The sequence below is a fragment of the Scyliorhinus canicula genome, chromosome 2 (assembly GCF_902713615.1).
Source record: "Scyliorhinus canicula chromosome 2, sScyCan1.1, whole genome shotgun sequence".
Taxonomy (NCBI): domain Eukaryota; kingdom Metazoa; phylum Chordata; class Chondrichthyes; order Carcharhiniformes; family Scyliorhinidae; genus Scyliorhinus; species Scyliorhinus canicula.
The window spans coordinates 154,705,288-154,728,247 of NC_052147.1; the positions used below are offsets into that span (position 1 = coordinate 154,705,288).

The 22,960-nt window shown below is 45.4% G+C and overlaps 1 protein-coding gene across 4 annotated transcripts in view; it reads left to right on the plus strand.

Moving 5' to 3' along the window:
• Nucleotides 1-22,960, plus strand: part of traf3ip1 (TNF receptor-associated factor 3 interacting protein 1) — a 225,321-nt gene that overhangs the window by 17,179 nt on the left and 185,182 nt on the right. For all 4 annotated transcript variants that reach the window (XM_038788046.1, XM_038788039.1, XM_038788053.1 and 1 more), the window contains exons 2-4: nucleotides 12,743-12,811; nucleotides 19,394-19,555; nucleotides 22,271-22,420. In XM_038788046.1, coding sequence (XP_038643974.1) covers nucleotides 12,743-12,811; nucleotides 19,394-19,555; nucleotides 22,271-22,420 — 381 coding nt within the window. The remainder of the gene's footprint in view (nucleotides 1-12,742; nucleotides 12,812-19,393; nucleotides 19,556-22,270; nucleotides 22,421-22,960) is intronic.

Below are 22,960 nucleotides of genomic sequence, written 5' to 3' on the forward strand. Positions count from 1 at the left end.
CAAATGGCCCCCTCCTACATTGCAGGGATTCTGAATAAGTAAACCGTGTCCTTGTTCAGATGATTCATCTTTTCCTCAGGGACGCATCTGTTCTTTCACCTCCTCACCATACAGCTTGTGACTGTTCTGTAGGCAATGATTAGCTCCGCAACTGAAGAGCCACATACGTGTGTTTTAAACTGTGCTCAGCAACAGAGGATGTTGCACATCCAAATTAAATAAAGTATGAAAAAGGATCCCATTTTTCTTTGCAGCATTAAACATTTTGAATGGAAAACACCAATTGGCTGAAAGATTGTTTTTGACAGTGGCATGTTTTTGCAGTTCCTGGTGTGCTGTTTGATAGACACTTGCAAGCTTTCTGTGAAATCTCTATTCCAACTTGTCCATTATATATAATGGCAGTTTTGGTTCTGTTTGCTGTTGCTAGGCAGCTGGGTCAGGTCAGAAGCTAATATCTAGAATTGTGAACCATTGTTTAATGTTGTGATAGAATCAATGGCACAGCACAGCTCTTGAGGGACATTTGCTACCCTGATACCTTTCTTGGAAACAGTAAGAAGACTTACAACATCAGCTTAAAGTCCAAAAGGGTTGTTTCGAATCACTAGCTTTCGGAGCACTGCTCCTTCCTCAGGTGAGTTTTCTTTGGAAAATAAGTGAGTAATGTACTGGAAATAAAGGAATCGAGAGAATGTGGATTTAGATACACAGAATTCAGGCCCTTTAAACCTAGAGGCATAGGAAGGTAATTTGAACAATGTTGGTTGTTAGATTGACCAATGGTTTATTTTTTCCTGAAAATTGTTGTCATATTCCACATTTTTCATCCTTGATGCAGTAAGTTGCTACCAACTGGGGCAGCAGTTAGGTCTTCATCTGGGTTAGAGAGGAAGAATTGTTATTACTGATCCTGTTCTTGTCTTGCAATTGTACATCTGTGAATGTCCAACAAGGGTTGGTTTTAATTATAATGCACTCAAGGTCAAATAGTTTGCTGTCACCCCAATTCCAGGCTCACTGTTGAATAATCAGAATTTAAGAAATACGTGCAGGAGTAGAACATTTGATTCTTCAAGCCTGGTATGGTCTCATCTAGACCTACACAATTTCAGTAAGTCCTTTTCGCTCTTGGACTTCATTACTAAGCAGTTGGTGTATAACATGTTGTTTACTGCTTGGAGAAAGTAACAGTGTCGAACAGCGGTGACTTCTGGTGGCGGCCATGGTGTGAGTGGTCACACACAGGGCAGCTCCTGTCTGATGGAGTAGAAAAGAGCTCTTTTACACAAAATTGGGTGTAACCTTGACGGAAAAATGTAACCGAAGGATGGAGGAGAAGTTCCCCCCGGGAGTGGCATATTTGTTGGTTACCAAACCCGGTAGGAGAAGGTAAAAGATCTGGCCAAGGAATTGGAAGAGACCTGTGGTGCAGCAGCTAGTGGAAAATGGTGGAGGATCAGTACTAGTTGGAAAGCTCCAGATGGAACAGATGGTGGCCTTCATCAAGGAAGCGTTCTGCCAGCAGAGGAAGGAGTTGCAGGAGGATTGATTGAAGGCCAGGGCTCAAAGGAGACGTTGAGAGCAAAGGTGGAGGAGCAGAAAAATGGGTTGAGGAGGCAGAATCTGCGAATAGTTGGCCTGCCTGAAGGAATGGAAAGTACGAGTGACACGCGGTACGTTTCGAGTGTGCTGGTGGAGGAGGGGGTGCTGGACAAGGCCCCTGAGGTGGACAGAGCGCACAGGTCTCCAAGGCAGAAGCCAAGAGCTGGGGAGCCGCCGCAGGCGGTAATCGTGAGACTCCACAAGTTTGTGGAGAAAGAGAAGATCTTGCAGTGGACCAGGGAGAAGCGGAACTGCGAATGGGAGGGAAACAAGATCCAAATATACCAGGACATTGGAGCTGAACTGGCATAACGGCTTGCAGGGTTCAACAGAGCCAAGGTGGTATATCGAACGCAGATCGGGTTTGGGGTACTCTACCTGGTAAACTGTGGGTGACTTATAAAGGTTGGGAATATTATTTTGAGACCCCAGAAGCGGCCAATGATTTTATCAAGGAGCACAAACTGGGGGAGATCTGAATAATTTTGGGAGATGGAGGTGCTGGAACCCCGGAGGGGGGGGGGGGGAAGAATGGAGAATACGGGTAGAGTGGGATTGGAGGGAAGTTTTTTTAATTTTCCTCCGATCTAGAGGATTTTTCTTCTTGTTTTCTGGCTCTTGAGAAAGGATAGTGGGGTGAAAAGTTTGTAAGGGGATGCCCCCATCCCCCTGCTGCTTGTGGCTGTGTTTTTTCTTTTTGTTTGTCTTTGGGGGAGTGACCTGTGGTTCGAGATGAGTCTTTGTTTGGGAGGGGGAGGTCAGTGGGGAACCATCCTCACATAGCAAAGAGTTGAGGGTGGTGGAGCGATTGGGCGGGGTCAGTAGGAGGAGGCTTTGGCCTGGAGTTGCCACGTTCGCAGGTAATGCTGGTGAACAAAAGTGAGGTGGGGTGGGGGAGAAGGCCGAGAGAGGTGGGGGGTTGGGGGGGGGGGGGGTGTGCGAGGCGGCAAGGTCGGAGAAGAAACATGGTCGGGAAAAAGGGGCTATCTTGGATGGACCTAGTACAGGGTGAAATTAATGGGGTAGAGCCGAAAGGGGAGGATGGCGGATGATAGAGGGGAATGGAGGCGTAAGCCCTCGGTATTGTTAATAACTTGGAACGTGCGAGGGTTCAATGGATCAGTGAAAGGATCTCGGGTCTTTGCCCACCTAAGGAGCTTGAAAGCGGAGGTGGTCTTTCTGCAGGAAAGGACCAGGTTAGGCTGAGGAAGAGATGGGTGGGTCAGGTTTTCCACTCGGGGTTTGATTCAAAGTCACGGGTGGTAGCTGTTCTGATGAGCAAGAAAACGGGCTTTGTGGGCGCGAAGGAAGTAAGGTAACCGGGTGGGAGATATGTGATGGTGACTAGGGTATTGGAGGGGATGCTGGTTGTGCTGGTAAATATGTATGCACTGAATTGGGGCAATGTAGGTTTTATGAGGGGGGTTGCGGTAGCGATCCCAGACTTGGCCACACACCAGCTGATTATGGGAGGAGATTTTAATTGTGTCCTAGAGCCGAGGGTAGATAGATCGAACCCTAGGTCAATGAGTAGGATACAAACGGCAAAGGAGCTGGGTGGGTTTATGAAAAAGATGGGTCTGGTGGACCCGTGGCGCTTCAAGAACCCAGAGGGAAGGGAGTATTCCTTTCTCACGTTTATAGGGTATATTCAAGAATCAACCTTTTTGTGGTGAGGTTTTGGTTGGGGTGGAGGAGGCAGACTATGCAGGGATAGTAGTCTCTGACCATGCGCCCCACTGGCTGAAGATTCGGCTTAGACTGGGACGGGAGCAGAGGCTGGGGTGGAGGCTCGTTTCGGGCTTGTTGGCAGATGGAGGGTTTTTCAATAAAGTGTGGACTGTGATTAAAGATTATGTAAAATTGAACCAAAACAGGGAGGTGTAGGCGGCCATATTTTGGGAAACACTAAAAGCTGTGATCCGGGGTTGGGGGAGAGATATCTTGTTAGAGGTACATGCAGATAGGGAAAGGAGGGAGTACTATGAAAGGTTAATGAACGAGATAGTTGAGGGAGATGGGGAGTACTCTAATGCGCTCACCACGGAGGGATTGGTGAGGGGGAAAAAATTGAAGGGGCAGTTCGATAGGTTGACGACAAGGAGGACGGTAGGACAACTACGTAGGGCAAGAATACGGGGAGAAGGCAAGTCGAATGTTAGCACACCAGCTATGAAGGCAGGTCGCAGGGCGGGGTGGGGGGTGGGCTGGTGAAGAGGGGGTCATGGACGATTTTTAGACAAACTGGAGTTTCCACAGTTGGAGGAAAAGAGGCGGGCACTAGAGGAGACCTTGGGGCTCAGGGAGGTATTGGACAGTACAAGGGGTATGAAGTCAGGGAAGGCCCCGGGGCCTGATGGTTATCTGGCGGAATTCTCTAAGACGTTCGCGAGGGACCTGGCACCACATCTCTTGGGGGCATTTAATGAGGCGTTGGAGAAGGGGAAGCTGCTGCTGGAGATGATGACGCAGGTAACGATCACATTAATACGAAAGAAGGGGAAAGACTCGTTGGAATGTGGGTCCTGTAGGCCTATATCGCTGTTAAAGATGGATGTGAAAGTGCTGGCTATGTTGGTGGCAGAAAGAATGGAGGGTTATGTCCCGGGTGTGGTTCTGGAGGACCAAACTGGTTTCGTAAAGGGCAGGCAGATTTCTAATAATATAAGGAGGCTGTTAAATGTGGTCATGACCTCGTCGAGAGCCCAGGCACTGGAGGTAGTGGTGTCCATGGACGCAGAGAAGGTATTTGACCAGATGGAGTGGCAGCACCTGTTTGAGGTCCTGGGAAAGTTCGGATTTGGGCTGAAGTTTGTGGCATGGGTGCGCCTGTTATATGTGGCACCAATGGCGAGTGTGCGGACCAACAACATGGGCTCATGAAACTTTGAACTGCACAGGCGAACAAGGCAGGGGTGCCCGCTGTCGCCGCTATTGTTTGCGCTACCAATGGAGCCTCTGGCAATGGCTCTTAAGGGGTCGACAGAGTGGCAAGGGATTACGAGATGATGAAGGGAACATCGGGTGTCGCTATATGCGGATGACAGAACTGCTGGAGAGCATGGAGAGGATCATGGGTCTGCTGGGGAAATTTGGGGCGTTCTCGGGATAGAAGTTAAATGTAGGGAGCGGCATGTGGCCCAGTGGTTAGCACTGGTATTGCAGCGCTGAGGACCCGGGTTCGAATACCGGCTATGGGTCACTGTGTGGAGTTTGAACATTCTCCCCGTGTCTGCATGGATTTCACCCCCACAACCCAAAGATGTGCAGGTTAGGCGGATTGGCCACGCTAAATTGCCCCTTAATTGGAAAAAAAATAATTGGGTACTCTAAATTTATAAAAAAAAATAAGTTAAATGTCCCCGGTGAACGAGTTGGGTTGGCAAGCCAATCTCGGGGGGGGTTGCCATTCAAGCTGGCCAGAAGGTTTAGATGCCTGAGGATTCAGGCAGTGAGAGAGAATAGAATTATATATATATTTGTAATTTACAGTGCAGAAGGAGGCCATTCGGCCCATCAAGTCTGCACCGGTCCTTGGAAAGAGCACCCTACTTAAGCCCAGGCTTCCTCCCCATCCCAGTAAACCGACCTAACTTTTTTTTGGACACAAAGGGACGATTTAGCATGGCCAGTTCACGTAATCTGCACATCTTTGGACTGTTGGCGGAAACCGGAGCACCTGGAGGAAACCCATGCAGACACTGGGAGAAAGTGCAAACTCCACACAGACAGTCACCTGATGCCGGAATTGAACCTGGGACCCTGGAACTGTGAGGCAGCAGTGCCACCCTATGGGCGGAATGGCAATGCTGCATAAATGGAACCTAACAAAGCTGGTGGCGGAGGATAGGGGAGATCTGAAGAGGTGAGACATGCTGCATTTAACTCTGGCAAGGAGGGTCCAGCTTGAGGGCTATGGTGACGGTGGCATTGCCAATTGCGCCAAGGAAATATGCAGAGAAATGGTGCAGTCCACAGTAAAGGTCTGGAACCAGCTGAGGAGGCATTTCAGGATAGAAAGGGATGCCGGTGCTGGCGCCGCTGTTTCAAAACCAGAGTTTCGAGCCGGGTGGATAGACGGTATGTATACGAAGTGGAGAGAAGTGGGGCTGGTTAAGGTGAGGGATCTGTATGTGGAAGAGGGGTTTGCCAGTATAGAGGAACTGAAGGAGAGGATAGAACTCACGAGAGGAAGTGAGTTTAGGTACCTGCAGGTAAGCGACTTCGCACAGAAAGTTTGAAAAGAGTTCCCCGGGTTGCTGAGATGCACCCTGTTGGAGAGACTGCTGCTTCCAATGTGGGAGGGGAGATCAGGATCGGAGACATATACAGGTTGCTGGGACAGCAGTGAAGTGAGCAGGTGATGTAGATTAAGGAGAAGTGGGTGGGGGACTGGGAGGGGAGATAAACTGGGGTGTATGGAATGAGGCGCTATGAAGGGTAAATACAACCTCCTCGTGCGCAAGGATGAGCCTGATACAGTTCAAGATGGTACATATGACTTGGGCAAGAATGAGTGAGTTCCTCCAGGGAGTGCCAGATGAGTGTGAGATGTGTGGGTGGGGCTGAGCGAAGCACGCACCTATGTTCTGGGGCTGCGGAAACTTGAGATTCTGGGTGGGAATGTTTGTAGCGCGAACAAGGATAGTGGGGGAGAAGGTTCAACCGGACCCTTTGATGGCAATATTTGGGATGTCGGACAGGCTGGAGCTGATGGAAAGGAGGAAGGCCGACATTGTGGCCTTCGCCTCTCTGATTGCATGATAGAGAATTGTGTTGGAGTGGCGGTCAGTAACATCGGGGATGGAGGCCTGGCTGGGTGACTTGTATGACTTTCTTCGGTTGGAAGAGATCAAATACGAATTAAGGGGTTTGATGGAGGGCCTTGAGGCAAGGTAGGGTATGTTCCTGGCCATGTTTGAGATGCTATTTGTCGCGGGTGGGCGATGACTAAGGGAAAAATTTGTACAAACTAAATAGTTGTGTGTTGGGGAGTTTGCCCTCCAACTTGTTTATGTTTTGTAAGCTTTAATAGAAGTTTGGAATAAAATACGTTTAAAACAAAGTGTCGAACAGCAATGGAACCAATTAGTAAATGGTGAAAGAATGATGCTCACCATTCCGCCCACAGGATTCTTGCTGCCACATAATTTTGCGGACTTTAGAGTAGAGGTTTGCTCTAATCTGTGGTCGATTCAGAACTGTGTCCTTTACAGTAGATCTGTGGCATGTGGGCAGGGCACTAAACATGAAGGCTCTGAAAACCAATCAGACGAATAATCCTCACCGAGATATGCAGAGCCCAAAGCAGCAAGTATAAATTAGACTTCAATAATGTACAATAAGCAGGATAACAATTGGGACGGAAAAATGGGATTGAGAGAGATAAGAGGGAAAAATAGTTTTTAAAAAAAATAAAAAAATAAACTTCTGAGGGAATGAGACTTCAGAAAATTAGATTTTCAAGATCGAAGAACCTGCATGACAATAAATATCACTTGTGGCGCCATTAAAATTTCACTTACTCCTGAACAGACCGATCATAACATTTTATGGTTTAACTTTAGTGAGAACTCTTGGGCATGTACCCCAAGTATGTTGTTGCATATCTTTTGATGCTATCGGTGAGACCACTTACAGGCAGACCGGGATATTTCTGACAGCAACTTCTGGATTTTCATATGAAAATGCACATCTGGATTTCCATATGAAAATGCATATGTGCAGACACGAGAGGTTGCTGTCTGATTTACTCCATATTTGTTATTATTAACACAGAACCAGGGGTAATATCTTCACAATGGGAGGGAAAGAAATTAGCGAGTAAGTAAATGTTGAAAGTTTAAAGGTAATAACAAAACCATCAGTTTTATGCTTTGGTTTAGTCTGTACTGAATATGTGAAGTGTGTTTTGAAAGCTATTTTTAAATCTAATTATTTTAAAGATGCATTACATGAAGTCGGCCACCAATCTGATTTATCTCTAATGGATGCCATCAGTTACATTTGAACTCATTTTGTCTGCATTGGTGATTCCCAGGCAACCGATACCAAGTGTGAAAAAGATTCCAATAATGCTAAAAGAGGGACTTGAAATGAAACAAATGTGCATATTAATTCATCTGTAGGTTTTTAAAAATATGTATTTTATTACAAACCTGTATCAAAACAGGTTACAGCAAATAAACATTCCAGGAAACATACTTCCCAACAATCAACTGTACAGTCTGTACAGATTACAGCCGTGACGAACAGCTCCTCAAACACGGTCACAAACATAATTCATCTGTTGGTTAATGTAGTATCTGGAAACAAAGAAAATATTTACATTTTTGCATATTACACCATAAGCAAGTATAAATATTCAAAAGAGCAAACCAAGTTTATGTACCAGATATAATTTATTCTCACCGCTCAAGTGAACTGGAGTCTTCTGACATAGGATGAAGTATTTTGGAGCAAGGAAGGTTAGAAGCACCATGGCTGCAGCAGGTTAGATACGAGACCAAATAAATTGCTATGGGATTCTGAAGAATTTGGAAGCCAATGATGAGAGGTGTTGCACATCAGAGGTTTAGTTTCATAATATAAAAATATAAACGTTGCCACAGTCCCAGAGGACCATAGGCTGGTCTCTCCTTTGAGAGCTGACTGGTGGTGATTTAACCTGAATGTCACCACACCTCAGATGAGGGATAAGGTTGAGAAGGTGGGGCCTTCATGGTTAACCTCAGCCGGTACTCGAATTGAACGCGCACTATTGGTGTCGCTCCGCATCATGAGCCATCCAGCTAACTAACCCATGAGTTTCATACTGTACTTTGTCCAGAGGTGTAAGGGAAGCATTAGAAAAATTGGAGCAGTAGTCAAAATGTAGGTTAATTGGAACATAATTTTTGATAAAATTCTGAAGATGGTCATATATTCCTAAATTAAACTTGGCTACCACCTGTGAGGTAGGTCAGGATTAAGGCTCAGGGACTCCTTGAAGTTGAACCTCAGGAAATGTGGCATGGTCACCATGGATTGCGAGTAAACGCACAAGAAAGATTTACCTGGGAAGTGATCTTGAGTATTGGTGTTGCTTTCTTTGAACAGCAGAGGTACAGGCAGTTAAAGACAAAAGGCAAGTTGGAAAGACTGGCCAGTCCCAACAAAATTGGACAATTCAGCCTTGTCCACACTGCGGAAAACCATGCAGATCTGCAATTGGGCTCCATAGCGATGTTAGACCACGCAACAGATAAATGCAAGAAACAACAATCTTCATAATGAAGGGAAATGAATAATGCTGTCAATATTTAAGGTAGCACAGTGGTTAGCATTGTTGCTTCACAGTGCCAGGGACCCAGGTTCGATTCCCGGCTTGGGTCACTGTCTGTGTGGAGCCTGAGTGTTCTCCCCGTGTCTGCGTGGGTTTCCTCCGGTTTCCTCCCACAAGTCCTGAAAAACGTGCTTATTAGGTGAATTGCATATTCTGTATTCTCCCTCAATGTACTCAAACAGGCGCCGGAGTGTGGCAACTGGGGGATTTTCACAGTAACTTCATTGCAGTGTTAATGTAAGCCTACATGTGACACTAATAAAGATTATTATTATGTGCCCTTTGCATGAAATACCTCTTCATTATTTTTACATCATTATTTGCATACCTGTGTGTATTTATTTTCTTGGGTATATGACGTTTACGTATTTTAAAAACCTTATCTGTCAGGACCTTTGGGGGATCCATAGAATCCCTACAGTGCAGAAGGAGGCCATTCGGCCCATGGAGGCTGCACCAACTCTCTGAAAGAGTATCCTACCTAGACCCACTCCCCTGCCCTATCCTTGTAACCCCACCTAACTGCACATCTCTGGTCACTAAGGGACAATTTTAGCATGGCCAATCCACATAACCTGTATATTTTTGGACTGTGGGAGGAAAACGGAGCATCCGGATGAAACCCACGCAGACACGGGAAGAATGTGCAAGTTTCTCTGGCGCTGAGAGGCAGCAGGGCTAACCACTGTGCCACCTTGTCAACAATCTGTCAATATTTCTCTTTCAGCTTCCATTACTTTTCCATTTACCTTTAATTTCTTTGTGGAGGATGGTATATTACTAATAACTATTTATGTTGTTTTAAAATTATTGCAAGTGGATATGTTGCTTTTTGCTGAAGTATCCATAATTATTGTAAAAGTATTACAATCTGGACAAAGTAATTGCCCAATTCACACGAACAATAACTTGTATCAGTATAGCTATTACATAGTTTGCAGGATATTACATGGATAGGTGGCTGCAAAAGAATTGGACCAGAGGAATAACCAAAAGTTTGGTCCAAGGGAAATGGGTTTTGAGGATATTTTTAGAAAGGAAACGGTGGAAGAGCTGGTTGGAGTAGAACTTATAAAGGGTCAAAGATGCTGGTTACGGTTTCAATGTTGAGCTAGATGTTGAAGCTTGTGTAAGACTGGATGGCAGACAAACGATCTGCTAGTTTGGAGGCAGTCACTGAGCTGAGAAACAGTGGAGCAGTACTGCTGGGTTTCAATAATCATCGGTATCCAGAAGCTGTGATCTAATGACAATTGATGATGTCACTCAGGGAAATGTATATATGAGGAAAAAGAAAGGGAATGACTAGATTTTTGGGTGATACTTGAGGTAATGGTAATTACCTGAGCTGGTAGTAATGGTAAATAAAGCTCCTAATGAAAACACTCTGGCTATCTTTGGATAAATACTGCAAAGGCTCTGGGCCCTCGGGAACATACTTCCCAACAATCAACTATACAGTCTGTGTAGCTTTAAATTGAGGGCGCTAGATATAGGACAGATGTCAGAGGTAGGTTCTTTACTCAGAGAGTAGTAAGGGCGTGAAATGCCCTGCCTGCAACAGTAGTGGACTCGCCAACATTAAGGGCATTTAAATGGTCATTGGATAAACATATGGATGATAAGGGAATAGTGTAGATGGGCTTTAGAGTGGTTTCACAGGTCGGTGCAACATCAAGGGCCGAAGGGCCTGTACTGCGCTGTAATGTTCTATGTTCTATATCCCAGCAATAGTACTGAAAACTTGTGCTTCAGAACTTGCCGCACCCCAAGCCAAGCTGTTCCAGTACAGCTACAACATTGGCATCTACCCTGTAATGTGGAAAATTGCCCAGGTGTGTCCTGTGAACAAGAAACAGGACAAATCCAACCCAGCCAATTACTGCCCTATCAGTCTACTCTCCATCATCAGCAAAGTGATGGAAGGAGTCATCAGCAGTGCTATCAAGAAGCACTTACTCAGAAATAACCTGCTCACGGACGCTCAGTTTGGGTTCCTCCAGGGTCACTCAGCTCCTGACCTCATTACAGCCTTGGTTTAAACATGGACAAAAGAGCTGAATGCCAGAGATGAGGTGAGAGTGACTGCCTTTGACATCAAGGCACCATTTGACCGAGATGGCATCAAGGGGCCCTAGCTAAACTGGAGTCAATGGGAATAATGGGGAAAACTCTCCGCTGGTTGGAGTCATACCTGCCACAAAGGATGATGGTTGTGGTGTTGGAGGTCAATCATCTCAACTCCAGGACATCACTGCGGGAGTTCTTCAGGGAAGTGTCCTAGGCCCAACCAACTTCAGCTACTTCATCAGTGACCTGCCTTCCATCATAAAGTCAGAAGTGGGGATGTTTGTGGATGACTGAACAATGTTCAGCACCATTTGCGACTCATAATGAAAATGAAAATGAAATGAAAATCGCTTATTGTCACGAGTAGGCTTCAATGAAGTTACTGTGAAAAGCCCCTAGTCGCCACATTCTGGGGCCTGTTCGGGGAGGCTGTTACGGGAATCGAACCGTGCTGCTGGCCTGCCTTGGTCTGCTTTCAAAGCCAGTGATTTAGCCCTGTGCTAAACAGCCCCTGCAGTCAATGTTCAAATGCAGCAAAATCTGGGCAATATCCAGGCTTGGGCTGACAAGTGGCAAGTTACATTCACGCCACACAAGTGTCAGGCAATGACCATCTCCTGCAAGAGAGGACCTAACCACCTCCCCTTGACATTGGCATTACAATCGCTGAATCCCCACAATCAGCATCCTGGGGGCTACCATTGATCAGAAACTGAACTGGACTAGCCATATTAATACTGTGGCTACCAGACAGATCAAAGGCTCGCAATCCTGTGGCGAGTAACTCACCTCCTGACCCCCCAAACCCCATCTATCATCTACAAGGCACAAGTCAGGAGTGTAATGGAATACTCTCCACTTGCCTGGATGAAAACAGTTCCAACAACATTCAAGAAGTTCAACACCATCCAGGACAAAGCAGCCTGCTTGATTGCTCCCCCTTTCAAACATTCAAACCCCCCACCATCGACAAACAGCGGCAGCATGGTGTACCATTTACAAGATGCACTGCAGTAACTCGCCAAGGTTCCTTAGACAACACCTTCTTCCAATCCCACGACCACTGCCATCTAGAAGGACAAGAGCAGTAGATACCTCGGAACCCCACCACCTGGAGGTTCCCCTCCAAGTCACCCCCCCACCCTGATTTGAAAATATACCGCTGCTCCTTCACTGTCACTGGGACAACATCCTGGAACTCCCTCCCTAACAGCTGTGGGTGTACCTACACTTCCCGGACTGCATGCTGTTCCAGATGGCAACTCGCCACCACCTTCTGAAGAGCAACTAGGGATGGGCAATAAATGTTGGCCTAACCAGTGATGCCCACATCCCGTAAATGAATGAAAAAAATAGGAATGGAATGATTTAAATAAGAACAGTTCCACCAAGCTGTAGGTTGGAGGAGGACTTTTGGAGAAGAATCTCGATTACCATGATTAGAGGCTGAGAAGGGAGAAACTTGGGGTGTCATTTGTGACTTTAAGTCTGTTTTTTGGGAGGGATTTGAACATGGATTTTCGGACAGAGGAGCACAATATTGGGAAGTGATAACACATTCAAGGACCGTGAGAGACTTTTGATGTTTGGTGAGAAAGAAAGTGTTGCGAATGCGTTTGTTGAAGAGGGAACGAGGACAGCAGTTTTGAAGAAACGAACTTGTGATTGAGGGGGATGAACCATTATTGCTAATAATATTTGAATAAATAAGTGTTCACATTACTGTCCTTTTCTATTTTATAGGTTATAAGGAGCACTGGGTTTTTGAAAGGATTATATACAGAGTTTGAGATGAAATCTGATAATGTCAAGGTATGTGAAAAGTAATTGTATACATCACATGGCTTATATAGACTGTTTAGATTTAATCATTAAGAAATGACCTCTAGTACAGTTGAATTGATGTGCGGATTGATTCACCAATCTCTCATTCCCAGTGGGGTTCCTCCCACTGGTTAGGGTTCTACACAGAAGATAGTTGGAAAAATGAGAGCATACAAAATTGGCGATAGCCCTTTAACTTGGTTTGGAAATTAATTGACATACACTGACTGTACCTTGTGTTGCCCTATCATGTATTTTATTTTAATTTTATTTTCATGTACTTAATGATCTGTTTGAGCTGCTCGCAGAAAAATACGTTTCACTGTACCTCGGTACACGTGACAAACAAATCCAATCAAATTAAACAAGGAGTGTTCTCTAACGATCTGTACTTGAAACAAGACTTGGATGATGCAATCGAGAGTTGCAGATTAAAAATAAATACATTTAGAGTACCCAATTCTTTTTATTCAATTAAGGGGCAATTTAGCGTGGCCAATCCATCTACCTTGCACATCTTTTTGGGTAGTGGGGTGGAGACCCACGCAGACACGGGGAGGATGTGTGAACTCCCCACAGACAGTGACCCGGGTCTGGGATCAAACCCGGGTCCTCAACTCCGTGAGGAACAGTGGTAACCACTAAGCCACTGCTGTCCAATAGAGAGTTGCACATGACACTAAATTAGGAGGGGGTATAAGTATTTCAGACTGGAGCAGGAAGTTGCGAAGGCACATGGACAGGTTAAGTGAACATAGAACGTACAGTGCAGAATGAGGCCATTCAGCCCATCGAGTCTGCACCGACCCACATTAAGCCCTCACTTCCACCCCATCCCTGTAACCCAATAACCCCTCCTAACCTTTTTTTCTGGACACTAAGGGCAATTTAGCATGGCCAATCCACCTAACCTGCACGTCTTTGGACTGTGGGAGGAAACCGGAGCACCCGGAGGAAACCCACGCAGACACGGGGAGAACGTGCAGACTCCGCACAAACAGTGACCCAGTGGGGAATCGAACCTGGGACCCTAGCGCTGTGAAGCCACAGTGCTATCCGCAAGTGAAGTGGTAGCACAAGTGAATGGCAAAATTAAGGCAAGTGTGAGGTCATCTACTTTGGATCTAAGAAAGGTAAATCAGAATATTTTCTAAATGGTGAGAATCCTGGAACTGTAAAGGAGAAAAAGGAATTTGAAATCCACGTGCTCAAATAATTTAAAGCTAGTTGAAAGGTGCATAAAACAATCAAAAAGGCGAATGGAATGTTGGCATTTATCTCAAGTCCAACTTTAGTTCTATAGATCCTTTGATCAGACCCCATTTGAAGTAGTGTGTTCTGTTGGTGCCTCACATCGAGAAGGATATTTGGCGTTAGGAGGGGTACAGTGCAAATCCATAACAATGTTACCAGGTCTTAGAGGATTAAATTGAGGAAAGGCAGCGTTAACTTAATTTGTATTTTTCTGAGGTTAATCAGTGGCCTACACAAGCTCTTTAAAATGATAAAAGGATTCCAGAGAGAGATTCAATACAGACAAACTAGTTACTCTGCTGGCAACATAATCTTAGTTGAAATCTGGAACTCTGTGCCCAGAGCACTCTGCTGGGTCAATTGGAATGTTTCAGATTTTTGTTGGTCAGAGTTATCAAAGGATATGGAGACATATAGATAAATGGAGTCGAGTTACAGTTTAGCCATGATCGATTCGATTGGCGGAGTGGCCTGAATGGCCAGACCTGTCCCGATGCTTATCTGGGAGCCAGTAAAGGATACACACCTATAAATAAATGCATGCTTGCTTGCGCAAAAGTAAATGTTTTTTTTGGTGAAGAGCAGTTTAATTGTTCCTGATATTGTAAATATAATATCAGGTCCATGATAAATCAGAGAGTAAACAAACAATACCACATTGAAATACAAAAGAAAGATACACCTTGCTGGAGCGACTGCTGCTCCCGGATGTGGAAGGGGAGGGAAGAATTGGGGAGATATACAAGTGGCTGGGGGAGCTGGGAGGTGAGCAGGTGCTGAAGATCAAGGAGAAATGGGAAGCGGAGTTGGGAATGGAGATCATTGGGGAGCATGGAGTGAGGCACTGCGTAGGGTAAACGGGACCTCCTCATGTGCAAGGATGAGCCTGATACAGTTTAAGGTGGTGCACGGGGTCCATAGGACTTGGATGAAAATGAGTGGGTTCTTTCAGGGGGTAGCAGATGAGTGTGAGAGGTGTGGACGGGGGCCAGCGAATCACGTGCACATGTTTTGGAGTTGCGAAAAATTGGGAAGATTCTGGGCGGGAGTGTTCGCAGTCTTAGCCAGGATACTGGAGGAGGAAGTGGGCCCGGACCATTTGGTGGCGATATTTGGGGTCTCAGAGAAGCCGGAGCTCATGGAGAGGAGGAAGGCCGATGTCTTGGCCTTCGCCTCTCTGATTGCACGGTGGCGAATTTTACTGGAGTGACGGTCAGCATCGCCACTGGGGGTAGCATCTTAGTTGGGTGGCCTGTACGACTTCCTGTGATTAGAGAAGATAAAGTATGAGTTAAGGGGCTCTTTAGGGGGGTTTGAGGAAAGGTGGGGGATGTTTGTGACTGTGTTTGAGGGGCTGTTCATTGCGGGGGAGGGGGTGGTGAAAAAAGGGAAAAATCTGTACAGATTGTATAGTTGATTGTTGGGAAGCATGTTTCCTGGGTTGTTTGTTCGCTGTAACCAGTTTTGATACATGATTATAATAAAATACATTAAAAAAAAAAGAAATAAAACAAAACAAATACAAAAGAAAGGCAGAACTGTGTCCCATGAGCAGTGGCAGTCCCCAGACCAACCATGATGGTGGAAGCCCCCAAAGAGAGATATGTGGGGTTGGGCCTCGCTATGGCCAATCAGGCACCAATCAGGATGATTTTGGCCAGTTCTCCGGGTACAAGTTGAACATGGGAACGAGCAACGTGCTCCTGGTTGAGACCAGCAGGAATGAGAGGAGGTTAGGAGAGCTTCAGTTTAAGGTAGTGGGGGTGAGTTTTAGATACCTGGGACCTCAGATGACGCGAGGTTGGGCGCAGCTGCACAAGTTGAATTTGGCTCGGCTGGTGGAGCAGATGAAGGGGGACTTCAAAAGATGGAATGTGTTGCCATTGTCGCTGGCTGGACTGGTGCAGACAGTAAAGATGTCGGTGCTGCCAAGGTTCCTGTTCATATTTCAGAACCTCTGATGTTTCTCCCGAAGTCATTCTTTAAAAAGGTTTATGCGCTGATCTCGAGGTTTGTTTGGGCGGGGAAGATCCCATGGGTCATGAGGGCTTTTTTGCAGTGGGGGTGAGGAAGCGGGCGGGGGAGGGTGGGGGGAGTGCTGGCGATGCCAAATATAATGAACTACCACAGGGTGGCGACATTGTCATGGTTAGGAAATGGGTAGTGGGGGAAGGGTCGGCATAGGGACGGTTGAGGATGCTCCTTGTAAGGGAACGAGCTTAAGGGCATTGTTAACAACGCCTCTGCCGTTCTCACCAGCCAGGCACTCCGTGAGCCCAGTGGTGTCGCCCTTGGAGGCTGGAATGTGCCTCGGTGTGGGCACCGAACTGTGACAACCATAGGTGGGGGGGGGCAATTTGGCGACCTGTTTGCAGAGGGCAGTTTCCTGAAATTGGAGGACCTGGAGGAAGACTGTGAGCTGCCCAGGACGGTTTCAGGTACCTGCAGGTTCGGGATTTTGTGAAGAGAGAGCTGTCATCGTTTCCTGGGTTACCACCCTTCGGGTTGCAAGACAAGGTGCTGTCTAAGGAGGAGGTAGGGGAGGGGAAGGTGTCAGGTATACAAGGAGCAGCTGATGGATTTGGAGGGGCTCCGCTGGGGGATATAAAGTGTAAGTGGGAGGAGAGGTGGAGGCCGGGACGTGGGCTGAGGCCCAGCGGAGGGTGAATGTGTCCTTGTTGTGTACAAGGCTAAGCCTCATTCAGTTTAAAGTAATTCATAAAACACATTTTTTTTTTAAATTTAGAGTACCCAATCCACCTAACCTGCATATCTTTGTGGGGGCGAAACCCACGCAGACACGGGGAGAATGTGCAAACTCCTCACAGACAGTGACCCAGAGCCGGGATTCGAACCCAGGTCTTTAGCGCCGTAGGCAGCAATGCTAACCACTGTGCCACCGTGCTGCCCCATAAAACACATATGATAGTAGCTCAGATGAGTAGGTTTTTTGAGCAGGTAAAGGATAGGTGTGGGCGAGGCGCGGGGAGGCCCACGAATCACATCCACATGTTCTGGGCATGTCCAAAGCTAAAGGAGTTCTGGCAGGGGTTCACGGACATGATGTCCGAGGTGATGGGGGTGAAGGTGGCCCCAAGTCCAGAGATTGTGATATTCGGGGTGTGGGAAGACCCGGGAGCCCAGGGGCGAGAGAGGCCGATGTCTTGGCCTTTGCCTCCCTGATAGCCTGGAGACGGATCTTACTTAGATCAGGGACACAGAGCTACTGAAAGCGGAGGTGAGGGTGAGCGCCCTGGCAGAATTCCTGAGGCTGAAGAAGGTCAACTTGGTCTTGAGGGGGTCGGTTGATAGGTTCGCTTGGAGGTGGAAGTCATTCATTGCCTTCTTTAAGGAGGATTGAGGAGTCAGCAAAGGGGAGGGGGGGGGGGGAGGGTGGGGGGGGAGGGTAAGGGGGTAAAAAGGGGAAGGCAGGATGGGAGAAGGTGGGGTGGAAGGGGTAGTGGGTGTTAGTTATTTATAATGTTGTATACTTCTACTTCGGTTTGTTTTTATGAAAATGCCTAAATAAAATATTTTAAAATATATATTACTAGTGAGATCTCCCGCACCCAGAGTCCCTCACCCGGAAAATCGACTAAAAACAGGAACATAAACCCCTTGGCGTTGTCCCTACCCAAGTGCCCAAACCCTTGTGTACTTTCTGTATTCCTCTTCCCCTCCAAGTACCATAAGACATAGGAGCAGAATTAGGGCATTCGGCTCATCGAGTCTGCTCCGCTCAATCATGGCTGATTTGTTTCTCTTTTAAAAAAATAATTTAGAGTACCCATTTGTTTTTCCAATTAAGGGGCAATTTAATGTGGCCAATCCACCTAACCTGCACATCTTTGGCTTGTGGGGATGAAACCCACCCAGACACGGGGAGAATGTGCAAACCCCACACAGTGACCGTGGGCCGGGATCGAACCCGAGTCCTCAGCGTTGTAGGCAGCAGTGCTAGCCACTGTGCCGCCCTTAGCTGGTATGTTTCTCATCCCCATTCTCCTGCTTCTCCCCATAACCCCTGATCCCCATTTTAATCAAGAATTTATCTATATCTAGTAGCACAGTGGATAGCACTGTTGCTTTACAGCTCCAGAGTCCCAGGTTCGATTCCCGGCTTGGGTCACTGTCTGTGCGGAGTCTGCACGTTCTCCCCTGTGTCTGCGTGGGTTTCCTCCAGGTTTCCTTCCACAGTCCAAAGATGTGCATATTAGGTGGATTGGCCATGCTAAATTACATTTAGCGTCCAAAAAGGTTAGGAGGGGTTACTGGATTACGGGGATAGGGTGGAAGTGTGGGGTGGTCTCTCCTAGGGTCAGTGCAGACTCGATGATCCTGCAGCTTCAATAAGATATCTCCCTCCTCCCCCAATCCTTCTAAATTCCAACGAGTACGGACCCAGAACCCTCAACCGCACCCCATATGACAAGTTCTTCATTCCAGGGATCATTCTTGTGAACCTCCTCTGGACCCTGTCCAAGGCCACCACATCCTTCCTTAGATACAGGGCCTAAAACTGTTCATGCTACTCCTAATGGGATCTGACCAGAGTTTTGTCATAGCAGTGGCCAGCACCATAGTTTCAGTGCTTCTGGTCTTGCACCTTGTTGTTGCTCCTCTGATTTGTTCTCCTTTATTCCTCCTGTACACCTGCGTATTTTCTATTCTTATGCATCATTGCTCTTGAAATCAAGACTTATTGCACTATTTTCCTCCTTTGTTTTCCCATTTACTTGTGGAATTTTGATTTCCTTTGCCTTTTCTTTCTGTTTAAATCTGGACTATAGGCTTTGGCCTCCAACAAATTTATAAATACAGTATATGTTTTCAACAGTATGAAGGCAAGCATACATTGGTGACAGTGATATCATGCTTAAGTAGAAGGTTAGTGCAATTAAGCCTCATTCCAGGATTTGAGCTTGCAATTTATGCTGACATTTTAGTGCAGTACTGAAGGAGTGCTGTTCAGTTGGAGGAACCACCTTTTGCAAAGGATGTTGAATTGAGACCTCTATCTGCTTGTTCAAAAGGACAGAAAATAAAATCCAAAGCATTATTTGAAGAGAAGGTTTTTTTTGTGTCCTGGCTAATATCTATCCCTCAAAAAACACCATAAAACATTTTGGTTATTTATCTTAGTTGCTATGTGAAAATTGTTACCACTTTTGTTAGTGTGAGATTCATTGCGTAGGCTGTAAAAGGTTTTGTATAAATGCAAATGTATTCTTTTCATTTTCTAGGTGTAGGTATTATACATTGAAAGTTGTGATTTTAGTTTTCCCTATTAATTATCTTTTTGTGTTTTGTTGTCAGGATAAAGATGCGAAAATTGTATTTCTGCAGAAGGCAATTGATGTCGTGATGATGGTGTCTGGTGATCCTTTGTCTGTGAAACCTGCACGTGTGGTGGCTGGTCATGAACCAGAAAAAACTAATGAGCTTTTACAAATAATGGCAAAATGTTGCCTTAACAAGGTAAATTCTTTCTGGGGGAGACAACCCTGGATATGTCAATTAGTGTTTCATGGAGACGCGATTTGAAGGGACACTGCAACAGCAGGATGTATATAAAATGTCCAACAATGTAGACTTCACTCTGTGGGATACAATTATGCACATTCATTCTTTTAGACACACTCCACCACTGTTTATGTAATTTTGAATGTTTCTTTTCATTCAATAATACACCTAAACTAAAGGGATTCAACCCTAAGCAGTGGGTAATCAAGAAAACAGCAGAGTAATAGAAACTAGAGATCTGTAGACTTGATTTTGCTGTCAAAATAATGAGGGAAATGATACAGCAACTTCAGACAAGGGGTATGGTTAAATTCAAATATCTGGAAGTTGTTGTTCAAGTTGTGCATTTCCATCATTGGCTTCAAGCAATTGATATCTTGCTGACTGCCACCCCCAAAAAATGTTGTTAGCTCCTTTTCCAAACAAGTGATAAATAACAGTTGAACCACAGTTTAACGTGCTAGTGAGAAATGAACAAAATAATTTTGTGTATGTTCGGGGGTTGCTCCAGAAATATTGGAATTGGTAGCAAAATTACATTGATCTTTTAAATTTTAAATGAGACTGTAAAACCATTACATTATGACCGTTGGGACCATTTTATGAAGGGTTTAAATAATGCATCTTCAGCTAGAAACTCCCTCCTGAAGATGGAATTCAAAAGTGCGACAAAAAAATTAAATAGCCAGAGATGCAGCTGCAGATGGTGCGTGCTGAGAAAATGACATTCGCTGCGTGAATTCAGCCTGTTGTGGGAGTAGCGGAAAGAGAAATTCCACTTTGGGAGTGAAAGAGGAGAAATAGATGATTTGGGGTGAAGGCAGTGTGTGAGTGCTGGAGAAGAAAAGCAATGAAAATGAGTGAGGAATGGAGGAGAGAGATCTTGATCCAATTGTAGTTACCTCACTACTGTATGTTTGGTTCTAATAATTAACATATTTCATTACTTGCCGAACAATTATGTTTTCTATTCGAGACAATGTTCAAAATTTGTTTAATTCAAGAAGGAGAATATTTCCTTTGAATTTTGTCCATTGAACTAGGATGTTTCACAAATAGTTTCTCATTTCAGAGCTCAGGTCATAAACCTGAAACATATCTCTTTCCTTTTTCACAGATGCTGCCAGACATGCTGAGTATTTCCAGCATTTTCTAACTGTAGCCATTGAGGTGGTGACATAATATTTTGAGGTTGCTACAGTCTCTTACTGGTTTCACAACAAAATACTAGTGTCACATTTGATGTGATAGCTCCAAGTTGTTTTTTGAATTTTTGGTGAAATAACACAATTGCTGGATGCCAGTTATATTGGACACAAACTTCTGTGACCTTGCTTGTGGCATTTCAATCGCAAAGAGGCTTGCAAAACGAGTTGAACCCAAAATCCTTCAAATAAAACGGTAGAATCAAAAGTTCTGTTTCCTTCTAACCCTTGTAATTTTTTAGAATATTGCCCATAGTAGATTAGTGACCATTTCAGTTTTGCACAGAGTGTTTCAACCCCCTGGGCTAGTGCGCAGTCAATTTCAGCCCCACTTGACATGAAGTTGCAACATAGGTGAAATTAGATTTTATATTAATACCTGTGGCTTTGATTGAGTCAAATTGACTACAGTCACCAGGTTTGTAAAATTCAAACACAAGTAACCTTTTATTATTAACAGTAATTATAATTTAATAGGCAAATAATACAACTGGCTATCCGCTATCTGATTCCCAATACCCCCCTTCAACTCCCTGCAATCTGTGTGCGCACACAAACACAGAGGGAAAAGGATGGTTGAGAGGTAATGAAAATATAATAAATTAACAGGAAAAGGACCTTTGATTCAGATGGATGTCTTCCAGTTAGTTTCTTTCTCAAGGTTAAGCCTTTAGTTGGGCACTTTATTTTCCTTCAGCTTGTAATGATCTTCACTGCAGACTTAAAGAAGCAGTAGGCAACCAGGAGAGGGGGAAAACACAGCTCCTCTTCCTTCAAAGGTCCCGAGGCTTCTCGCAGATTCTTTCTGTCAGAAACCACCTGGCAGGAACCAATAGGGTGCAAGTGAGGGATTAAGTGAGTCGGTGCACACTTGATGGGTCGAATGGCCTCCTTCTGAACTGTATGTTCTATGTTCTAATCACTGTCTGTTGTCAGGCAGAACACTGTCCCTGGGGGCAGCACGGTGGCACAGCATTGCTGCCTCACGGCGCCGAGGTCCCAGGTTTGATCCCGACTCTGGGTCACTCTCCGAGTGGAGTTTGCACATTTTCCCCTTGTTTGCGTGGGTTTCATCCCCATAACCCAAAAGATGTGCAGGGTAGGTTGATTGGCCACGTTAAATTGCCCCTTAATTGGAAAAAATGAATTGGGTACTCTAAATTTATTACAAAAAAAAAGAAAGAACACTGTCCCTGGTCAAGCCACTGGTTGCCAGTTAACCAATCAAACCAACTTCCTCCAAAACCGCTTCCTGAGATTCACTCGGCGCTGGCGAGTCTGTTTCTCCTCCAAAGTACAAAACCTAGCCTATCCTGGCTGACAGCCTTCTGCTTAAAGACACATTCCGATTATGGGTCCACAGACCAAAAATGATAAAATGAAAGAAATGGGAATGAAGGAAATAAACAGGAAGGATTCTCACAAGAGTTAATAGTAGTAATCCATTTTGCTTCCTGCTCTCCAGCTTTCCAGTGATGATTCAGTGAGGAAGGTCCTTGCTGGTGAAAAGACAGATCTTAAAGCAAAAGCACTGCCCAGTTCCAAATCACAGGGCAAAGAAAACAGAGAAAAAAAAGATGATGAGCGCAAGAGGCAGAAGGACAAAGAACAGGAGGTAACTTCAAGACTTATTAATATACGGGGAATGCACAAGGTGCTGAACTTTAACGCATTTTTTTTTTTCTTTTTTTTTATAAATTTAGAGTACCCAATTATTTTTTCCAATTAAGGGGCAATTTAGAGTGGCCAATTCACCTATCCTGCACATTTTTGGGTTGTGGGGGCGAAACCCACGCAGACACGGGGAGAATGTGCAAACTCCACACAGACAGTGACCCAGGGCCGGGATTCGAACCCGGGTCCTCAGCGCCGTAGGCAGCAATGCTAACCACTGTGCCACCGTGCTGCCCCTCTTTAACGCATTTTTGAAAGATCAGGATAAACCAATATGCCCAAAGTGATTAACAAAAGGAAGCAACCATGAAACATCAGTATGTCCACAGTCTTGATTTTTTTTTCTATAGATTTAGAGTACCCAATTATTATTTTTTCCAATTAACGGGCAATGTAGCGTAGGCAATCCACCTAACCTACACATCTTTGGGTTGTGGGGGTGAAACCCACGCAGACACGTGGAGAATGTGCAAACTCCACA